This window comes from Psammomys obesus, unplaced genomic scaffold (assembly GCF_907164565.1).
Source record: "Psammomys obesus unplaced genomic scaffold, mPsaObe1.curated_primary_1811, whole genome shotgun sequence".
NCBI lineage: Eukaryota > Metazoa > Chordata > Mammalia > Rodentia > Muridae > Psammomys > Psammomys obesus.
The window spans coordinates 37,939,849-37,950,844 of NW_026585644.1; the positions used below are offsets into that span (position 1 = coordinate 37,939,849).

A 10,996-nucleotide genomic window follows, 5' to 3' on the forward strand; every position below is an offset into this window, starting at 1 on the left:
CATGTAATATATTCTAATCATATTCTTTCTTCTCCCTAATCTGCCAAGATCCTCCTCACTTCCTTACCCACATAATTTTATGTGCTTACTCTTTAAAAAAAAAAAAAAAAAATTAAGAAAGAAACAAAAACAAAAAATAGGCAAAAGACCAGTAAGAAAAAATGTCCCGTCCATTATTTTTATCTTATAAATTCTTTAAGAACTTTATCCATTTTGATTATATTCACAGCCCCACTGCTCCCAATTTGTCCAATATATATATATATAAAACCTACACAGACACACACTATCCTGGGAAACGAGATGGTTGCCATGAGCAGTTAATGGTTTCTTGGGGAGAGGGAGTCATCTTCAGTGCTATGACCACTGTTGAGCTACCACACTCCAATGAGCGAACCACACTCATGCTTATGCAAGCCCCAGTTAAACTAAATGAGTTAACAAAAAGAAGGGCTTGGTGGGAGAGGTAAAAGGGCATAATGGGGAGTGAATGTACTCAAAAGACTTTATATACATGTATAAAATTATCAAAGAGTAAAAATTTAGATGAAAATATATCTGTAAATGACTTGTTTCTAAAAGTATTTTATAAAAAAAATTACTTTATATAGTACATACTTCTCAATTTTACACAAACTTATATCGTCCTTTTAGTCTACGATGTGATATTTTCAAAAATCACCATAATGCCTCTTAGTATATTTCATAATTTTAGTAACAGGATCTCACAATGTAACTCCTGCTGTCCCCAAAGTTTTTATCTCCTAACTTAGCCTCCTCACTGCTGGGATTGCAGGTTTGCAACACCATGCCTGGAAATATTTACTTTCAATATCTATAAAATATTACATTAATTAAGCTATCATATTTATTTGATTCATTATTCCATTTTGGATATTAAAACATAATGCTACTGTTGCAGTCTTACTGCACTCAAACTTCTGCACTTCACGACTCACTAAGATACACACAAACCACTTGTCACCTCTTCGCACTGAGTGTATAACTTCCTCCTCCTGGTTGTCCTTGACTCTTGGTTTTTCCTCACCCTTTCCTTTCTCCTCTCACTCTGACATTCCAACAGTTTGCCGTAGTCCCATTTTGTACTTCCCAGCACGGACTCTATGCTTATTTACATATCCCCAACTACTTCTGAGGCATACCTCTAGCATATAATATGATTAATAAAAATACTACCAATGAGAGAAAAGTTTAAAACAAAGTGTTATTTAAAATAGCCTTGATTATGGCTGAATTTTAGACTAAGGTCAAATAAAAATCTTCTAAAATCTTTTTAATTTCTCTTTACTGCTATAAACTTTCACTTTTAGTAATGACAAAAATGATTAAAAAGAGCAAAGAAATCTTCCTTTTTTTTTCTTTAAAATGTTCACATACAAGTTTTTCAATGTAAACTAAAATCAAATATTTAACTTTGTAGTAGTTTCAGAATAAAACATTTGACAACTAAAGACAAGGTAAAACAGTAAATACTCAAAGAAAAAGTATTAAAGAATTTCCTAATCTATACAAGGTGTGACAGAATTCCTGAAAAGTGTAAGCTCTGCTAAACTGAATACACAAGAAGAATGAAACATTACTTCTATGACGAAGCAACAGTTACAATATCCCTAAACCGTTCCTAATTAACTGTATTACTTACGTAATAGATGGGTCCACTTGTTTGTAAGCATGGGCAGCACAAGACCCACAGTACGTGTATCCTGCATGGCTACAAACAAAACAGTATGTAATTTAATCTCCACGTTCAAAATCAAGATAGTCTAAAAGAAAATAAAACTTTTAGAAAGAAATAGGACAACCATGATACAGAGATTTGAATAGACAGACTAAAAAGCAATGTAATCAATGATGCAACACCTAGAAGGTGATAGAGAACATGTAAGTGTTCCATACTATATTCCAATTATAAACTTTCGTACTATTTTAAAGGTTGGTTATATAGCTCAGTGGCAGCTTCCCATGTTTAAAGTCTTGGGTTTAATTGCCAGCACCAATTAGGGCAGGAAGGGGTGGCAAGAGCTAGTTTGGTTTTGAATGGGAAAGAAGAACATTTAGAGATATTCAAGGCTTAAGTTACTAATTTCTGCTACTACTCTGCAGTGAAATTAGCAGTCTGTTATATAACAGTACCGGACCAAGTATCCTGCAGTGATCGTGCTCCTTTCCGCTTTTGCGGTAAAGAACTTGGCTTGGCTTCTGGGTATTATACCTCTCATTTTCTTTCCATTATTTTTCTCCTTTCACTGTCTGGCTTCAGTATTCAGTAAATTCGCTTATCACCTACAGAACAGCTTTGTTCTCTGATCATTTTTCTTTTGGACTCATCCCTGCTACGAGTCTTGACTCACTTTTTTAAACTATGGTACATAGTCTATGAATACTATGGTGGACAGTACACAGCCCATGGTGGTAAATGTTTTAACAACTGACTCTAAAGGAAATGAAAAATATGCACATTCATATGTACATAAGCCTTTATACAATGTTAAAGTATCACAATTTATGAATAATGATAAAAATACATAATACTCTTATTATAAATTGCATATAGCCTATTGATTTTAAGTTCTATGATACTATTTGCTGTAAACAAGCTACAACTGCAATAGTAAAGAACTGGGCATGATGGCACATGCCATGAATTCCAAGCATTACAGAGGCAAGTAGATCTCACAGTTTAAGGTCAATCTGGTTATAGTGAATTCCAAGCTATCCAGGGCTACACAGTGGGATCCTGTCACAAAAAGATCAAACCAAACAAAATAATAGAATGGAACAAATCCAGTAGACCCACACCTGATGATTTATAAAAAATATCTGAAACCAATATTTCACAAGAAATGTCTTTGTGTCCATTTTCACTGCAGCACTATTCAAGAAAGAGGAAGGAAGAAGGAAGGAGAGAGGGAGGGAGGGAGAGAGTGAGGGAAGAAAGGAGGGAGGAAGAAAGGGAGGAAGGAAGGAAGGGAGGGAGGAAGAGGAAGGGAGAAAGAGGTAGGGAGGGAGAGAGGGAGTTATGGAATCAACCTAAGTGTCCATTAATAGCTAAATCTATTTAAAAAATTAATATACATAAATACACAGACATATTCTACCTTAAAAGAAAAAAGTAACAAGAACTAGGTAGGTGATGGCACATATGTCCAACTGTAAGGCCTTGAATCCCAATCCCTAGAGCCCATGCAAAACCAGATACAGCAACACACACAATCCTCAAGCAAGTTTGGAGGCAGATAGAGGGGAAAACCTGGGAGCTCCAGAACCAGCTGTTCAAGTATAAGCAGCAGCAAAAAAGAGACCCTGTCTCAAACAGGCAGAAGGCGAAGACCAACACTCATAAAACCTGCCTGTAGGCATGTCTGCGAGGTGGGTTCTCTGTCAATGACTGACATGGGAGTGTTCCTAGGTTGTATAAGAAAGCAAGCCAGTAAACAGCAGCTCTACACTTTAGCTCCTGCCTTGCTTTGCTCTACAAGTACAAGACAAAACAAAGCTTTTCCTCCCCAAGTTGGTAACTGTTTTATCATTGCAACAGAAAAAAAAAAAAAAAAAAAAAAAACAACAACAAGCTGGACACCATTTCACAACATACATGGAATTTTCTAAAACCACAGAACTGAAAGAGTATAGAAAAGAGTATAGAAGCATAGTTATGAGGAAATAATAACAAAAGGTACCAAGGCCTCAGTCAAAGGACTATCTGATGAATATAGCAACAGTTGAACAGTATGTGTTTCAACTTCACTTAAGGCTAGATATTCAAAGTACCCACAACAGATGCCAACGTTGTGATGGATTGACTGGCTTGATCATCTCATGTTGCAAGAAAAATTGTAACCACACTCTTGTATACCACCCACAAGTATCACTTGTCAACTTCAAACTTAAAAATGAGTGGAATAATGGAGACATATACATGAAATTCAGTTGGTACCAACAATTTTACTGATTTTGATGATTAAATAATACTTTTCACGTACTATAAAAAAATCTGCTGGGGGCTAGAAACATGGCTTGGTAGACTATCGTCTGGGTCCTAACACCCACATAGTAGCTCACAACCAACTATAACACCCTCTTTAGACCTCCAAGAACATGAGTTTGATCCCAGCAATACATTTTTTTAATGAAATAAAATAAAATGTCTATAAGGAGTTATTAATTACTATTCAATAAAGTGACATTCAAGAGATTAAAAAACTTGCATGCTACAGCTTTTAAGTGTGGAATCTGACATCAACTCATAATGTTCATATGTACATAATATACATAATCATACAAAGTATTTGGCAAATAAAACACTTAACAATAGAATACTTGGACTGCAGAGGTCCTGAGTTCAATTCCCAGCAACCACACAGTGGCTCACAACCATCTATAATGGTGCCCTCTTCTGATGTTCAGGTGTACATGCAGGCAGAACACTGTATACATAATAAATAAATGGATGGATGGATGGATGGATGGATGGCTAGAAAAATAAATAAATCTTTTCTAAAAAAGCAATAAACTACTTACATACCAAACCAAAATTTAAGTTTTTTTGTATATGTGTGGTATATGTACAAGTACGTATATGTACATGTGGAGGCCAGAGATCAAGTGTCTACCTCAATCAATCCCCCTTTTTTATAAAGATGTATTTGTTCATTCTATTTTATGTAAGTTCACAAAGGCCAAAAAAGGGCATTGGATCCCCTGAAACTGGAGTCAGAGGCAAATGTAAGCTGCCCAACCCAGGTGCTGAGAGTCAAATTCAGATCCTCTGCAAGAGAGATAAACAGTCTTAACCAAACCATCTCTCCAGCCCAACATTTGATTTTTAACTTGTAGTCCAATATACACTCATTTTTATCAATAATAAACATGTTGAAGATTTGTAAAAGAACTCTAAAACTTACGGTGCAATAATGGCTCTAGCAGGTCTTTTCGTAGACTGTACTTGTGAAAGCCAACCTTCTAGCTGGGCGTTCAGCTGAGGTCCTTCAAAAAGACAAGTAGAAAAAAAAAAAAAAAGAGTCAGCAAAGCAATGTATTACACATAACCATAATTATTACAAAATCTTCACTGAACCTCCATAGTATTAAAATAACTTATTGGGAAAAAAAAAATCAGTCTGGATGTTTAAAGTTTCAATTTATCAAGCTGCCAGGCCATATGATAGGGCTGAATACTGATGAAATAAAATTTGTTGTTATCCAATTACTTCTTAGAAGTGTCTTCATACAGATTTACATTTGAGGTAACATTTAAAACAAAATAACAAGAAGCAGAATACTCTAAATGAAAAAGGTATAATTAAGTGAGCTGCTTTTTTCACAGAACAAATGCTGAGTTTATTTGATCACTGAAATGGTGTAGTTAAAAACTCACACAATCTACCCAGCAGTGTTACAAAGCAGATGCTGAAACTCAACTAAACTTTAGGCAGAGTGCAACAAATCTTAGGAAAGAAGGAAGATAGTAAGACCTGGAGAGGACAGGGGCTCCATGGGGAAAGCAACAGAACCAAAAAATCTGGACACGGGTCTTTTCTGAGACTGATACTCTAATCAAGGACCATGCATGGAGATAACCTAGAACCCCTGCTCAGATGTAGCCCAGGGTAGCTTAGTATCCAAGTAAGAGGAACAGGGACTGTCTCTGACATGAACTCAGTAGCCTCCTCTACTGAGGGAGGAGCAGCCTTGCCAGGCCACAGACGAGGACAATGCAACCAGTCCTGATAAGACCTGATAAGCTAGGGTCAGATGGAAAGGGAGGAGGGCCTCTCCTATCAGTAGACTTGGAGAGGGGAATGGGAGGAGATGAGAGAGGAAGGGTGGCATAGAGAGGAAATTAGGGAAGGGGCTACAGCTGGAAAAAAAAATGAATAAACTGTAATTAATATTAAAAAAATAAAAATTTAATTAAAAAAACTCCCACAATCAATGATCCACACCTATCCATTCAACCACTTTCCTCCACTACCAAATTAGTAATAACTCCATTACTCCCCAAAAAGTTCAATTTACACCAACTTACTCTCTGTTTCCTATCTTTCTGGTTTACTAGTCTAAGAATCTACTGACTTTAATAGACCTCCTTCCACACCCTTCGTCTTTGTTCACTACGGCGAGAACAACCCATCACTGTAATCATCCCCTTTATATGGACTCATTGTTCTTTTTTCTCTCTCATTGCAACAGTAAAAATATAGTTTAAAGTCAACTTTCCACTTAACACAATATCTCTATCTGAACAACTGAAGAAGCTGAAGAGAGAAGTGCTTGCTACACAAATATAAGGACCTGAGCAGGAATTACCCAGAACTCACTTAAGAAAGCAGCAGTGGGACTTGTCTGCTACCCCAAGAGCTCCCACTGCAAGCTGACAGGGAGAGATGGGAGAAAACCTAGAAGTTCACAGGCCAGCTACTGTGGTGTTCCCAGTAGCAAACAACAACACAAAAGACCCTGCCTCAAACAAGGCACAAGGTAAGGGCTCACCCATGGTTTGGTCTGACCTTCACCCACACACTGTATCATAAGCACACCCACATAATAAATAAATTAAATATTAATACTGATGTGTGGTTACACTTAAACTTTTAAACTACAGCCAGAAATTTCAGCCGTTCCAAAAATTTCAGATCCCTACCCAAGTTGAGAAATTAACATTAAGGAATTTTGGTGTCAAATTTAAATCAAGAATTGAACCAGACTTTCCTCTTTCACTGTAAACCTCAAAACCTCATTCTTTTCTCATTCCCTTCGGGAAATAGCTATACTTTTCACTTATTCAGACAATAATCAGTTAGGAAGCAGCCAATCTTCTATTTGCCCAGGACTTCATATAAACTATCCTTTATATGTCTCTATGGAAAAATATGTTTTGCCACATACAGCTCATCCTTGTGACTATATACAGTTTGAACTAATGAGAACTTTACTCAGGTGATTTTTCTTAACCCTCAGAGTATAAAATTGGCTGATATTCTGAATAAAATTGACTATTGCATGAGACTTTTAGTCTGCCCGCATTTATCAGCTCAGTTCTCCCGGGTCCCACCACCTCTAGAGTGCTGACAGAAGACCAGTTATAAACAATGATGTTCTAAAATGAAGACTTTGGGAAAGATGAAGACTGGAGAGATGGCTCAGCAGTCAAGAGAACTGGCTGCTTTTCCATAGATCTGGATTTGGTTCCCAATACCCCCATACAGAAGCTAAGAACTGTAATATCAGTCCCAAAGGATCTAACACCTCTTCTAATTTCCATGGCAAACTGCACTCATGTGGTATACAAGCACACATAGGCAAAACAGCCATACACATAAATTAAAAAGTAAATTTAAAAAAATAAAATAAAGATTGACTTTAGACAAAATAAATTATAGAACATAATACTAGACAATGCTCAGGGAGTAAACAGTAAGAATCTTTGGGGCAGGAAAAGATTAGAGAATGAGCCACAAATTTGAGCATCATTTCAGGTGGTCAGAATGGTGGAGCAGCGGAAAGACAAGTGATGGCAGCAAAACGTTACAATAGATCAAGAAGCTGCATTGTAGCATGTGCCTGCAATCCTATCACAAAGAAGGCTAAGGCAGAATAATTATGGATTCAAGGTCAGCTTAGAGTCATTGCTTCAAAAAGGAGGAATGGGAAGGGAAGGAAAAGAGGAAGTGGAGGAAGGAGGGAAATCAAAGTATATAATAAGATCAGACACTTGGGCACAGAACCAAGATGTGCCAATAAGGGAGGGAAAATGATGTAGAAGCCTTGGGAGAAGAAAGTAGGTCCAGAAATCCTCCTTTAAAGCCTTTTAAAATTAGCATATAAAAGAAAAAAAAAAAAAAAACAAGTGGGCAAAAAGACAAGCTGGTAACCAGCGTCAGACAGAACTACCCAATGGTACAAATGAAAGACACTCCAGTATGTCCAAGGGTGACCTTGACACATGCCTGAGTAGAGAGTTACTATGCTAGAGAGATATGCATGAAGTTATGTACAGAACCACGGGTAAAGGAAAAGCCTGCACTACACTAATGAGCCAAAAAGCCTTGGAAAAGCTAACAGAAAAACCAATTCTTTGTACACTGCACCCTTTGAGCTGCTGAAATCTATCCTTGGTTTGGCACACTCCCTCCCACATAGTAGTGTGATATATCATGATTTACTGTTTCTGTTTCAGCTACAAATGTGTGGCTGTGCTCACCTTGTTCAGGAAAAAAAGGACCTGGAACTCCTTTAGAAATGTGTATATGGATTATCAGGTGGTATTAAAAGATTTTTTTAAAAAGCAGCCATTCAAGAGATAAAGGAAAACACAGTACAAGGAAGACAAAAAAATAGGAGATCTTCAAAACATGAACAGTAGCCAGGTGTGGTAGCACACACCTTTGATCCCAGCAGCACTCAAGAGGCAGAGGCAGGTGGATCTCTTTCAGTCTGAGGCCAGTCTGGTCAACAAAATGGGTTCCAGAATAGCCAGGGTTATTACAGAGAAACCATGACTCAGAAAAACAAAAACAAATATGTTGGTGTAATGTTCTTTTGGAATATATACACCTTACCCTTGTTCATTCAAATGCTGATTTCTCCCCCGACTGTCTGGTTTCAATCCGGATATTGCATTGTGATACTTATTCTAAACATCCTGTCTCAACTTTGTGTAAACAGGCCAAAATAAAGCAACTAGCCACAATGTTGAGCAAGGAGAGGGGAGGAGCCAGAGGACAGGAAATGAGTGGGAGGAGAAAGGGAGAAAGAGAGAGAGAGCTAGGATAGCAGAGCTGGAGGACAGATCTTGGAACGATGCAGAGATGGACTGGACATAATATATCACTAAAAGCAAGTATAATGTGGGAAATCTGAATGTTAGGAAACAATGAGGGCTTGGAGGTTTAAGAGGGAGTAACTATTGCCCAGCATTGTGTTCTAGGTTAACTAAATAAACCCTGTCTCTGTGTGGTGATTTGGGTATACAGCTGTTTAGGACTAACAGCAACTTTACTAAAAGATAATCATTAGTAAATTTTAACAGCTATTAACAACACAAATACAACCCCCTCCCCCCCAAAAAAAAAATCAGGAGGCTGGAGAAATGTCTCAGCAGTTAACAGTAATGACTGCTCTTTCAAAGGATCCAAGTTCAATTCCCAGCATCCATACGGCAGCTCACAACTGGCTGAAACTTCAGTTCCAGGGTATCTGACTCCCTTACATAGATATACATCCAGGCAAAACAACAATGCACATAAAATAAAAATAAATTAATCATTAAAAAAAAAAATCCAAAACTCTGTAATGAACATCATAGCCAAGACAGAAATATCACTCAGTCGATTTTGTGGTCATGGAAAATCGGTTAACTATGCAGTGACTACCTTTGGGGATTAAAAGCTCTGTGTGCAAGTATTTGCAGACAAATGAGTTGACAGAAAATAGAAAAAAAAGCAAATGAAAACCACTACAACAAGGAACTGAAAGAAGTTTTCAACATTTCTTATGAGGTCTAATTCGATGACTGTAACACTTCAGATAGGATAGATTAACCTTGGGCATTAGCAATAACATTTTCATACCTCACAGTGCAGAAAGCTATCTGTTAATATGCAAAAAAAAATTCAGAGATTTAATGCTTCTAAAACTGTATTATGTAGATAGCAAATAACCTAAATCTGAAACTGCTTTTTTTTTTTTTTTTTTTTTTGTTACAACATGATTACCTTCGATGTAGAGAAAAAGTTGAGTACTTTTCTGGTTACAAAGTTAAATATAGGGCTAGAGAGACAGTTCAACTGTTAAGAGCACTGTTGCTCTTGCAGAGGACAGGGCTTTGGTGACTAGAACCTACTTCATGGTGGCTCACAACCATCTCTAACTCCAGTTTCCAGGGCATCTGATGCCCTCTTCTAATCTAATCTGTGCAGGCACCAGTCACACACTTGATCCACATACATACTTATATGGAGGCAAAACATATCAAATAAAAATGAATAAATGTAATTTTAAAAAGCAATGTTAAATATACAAAATAATTTTTATTTCTATCTTGTAGCAGCAAGTATCTGAATAAAAACTTTAAAACTTACATAAATATCCTCAAATAATACAATTTTTAATTTATGTGTATGTGTAATACAGGGGTGGGCACCTCTGCCACAAGATGTGTGTGAAGGTTTAAAAGACAACGTTGTGAAGCTGCTTTTCTCCTTCCTTCTTTATATGGATTCCAAGGATTGAACGAAAGTCACCAAGCTTATACAGAAAATGCCTTTACTTGCTAAGCCAACTCACCAAAATATGAGATTTTTAAAGTTAAATTTTAAATATAATCATTCATCACTATACTTGGAGGGCAGGAAATCACTTAATAAAGTTCTCTGCCCATTTCTATTCAAAATTCTTTGAAGAAAAGGAATGGCCTAAATAAGGTAAACCCATCTATGACACATCTATAGCTACCACCATACTTAACAGTGAAAACCTAAATTCTATTATCCTAAGATCAAACAAGTATGTCTACCCTCATCTACTCATTTGTAAGCAAACAGATCTATGTTTAGAGATTTAAAAAAGGTGCATTTTAAAATGATAAGCAGTTTCTACAATGTTTTTCTACATATTCACATTAAGTATGCATTATAGACTAACAATCCTAGTTAGCTCTACAGAACTCAAGCCAGTATTTCATGCTAAGGAGAATATAAATAAAAAGAGCATTTGGTTTTGGCAGCAGTTTCATCTGTGGACATCAAAGCAACTTTTAAACACATTAATTATGGACTTTTAATACTGGTACAGTGGACTCATGTTTATGCTTGTATTCTGTTAATAGTAAAAAGGATGGTGTAGAAAGTCCATAATTAAATACTATCTTGTATGACGTTCACCTTGCTTTCTCTCAATAATATGCAGTTAGTAAAACACCACAAAAAAAAGAAAGAAAGAAAGAAAGAAAGAAAGAAAGAAAGAAAGAAAGAAA

General features: G+C 36.6%; 1 protein-coding gene across 1 annotated transcript in view; it reads right to left on the reverse strand.

The window, feature by feature from the left end:
* The window catches only part of Memo1 (mediator of cell motility 1), a gene marked incomplete in the record, with an annotated part of 91,636 nt that overhangs the window by 43,076 nt on the left and 37,564 nt on the right, over positions 1–10,996 (reverse strand). The window contains 2 exon segments of the mRNA XM_055618079.1: positions 1,664–1,732; positions 4,926–5,007. Of these exon segments, the coding sequence (XP_055474054.1) occupies positions 1,664–1,732; positions 4,926–5,007 (151 nt within the window).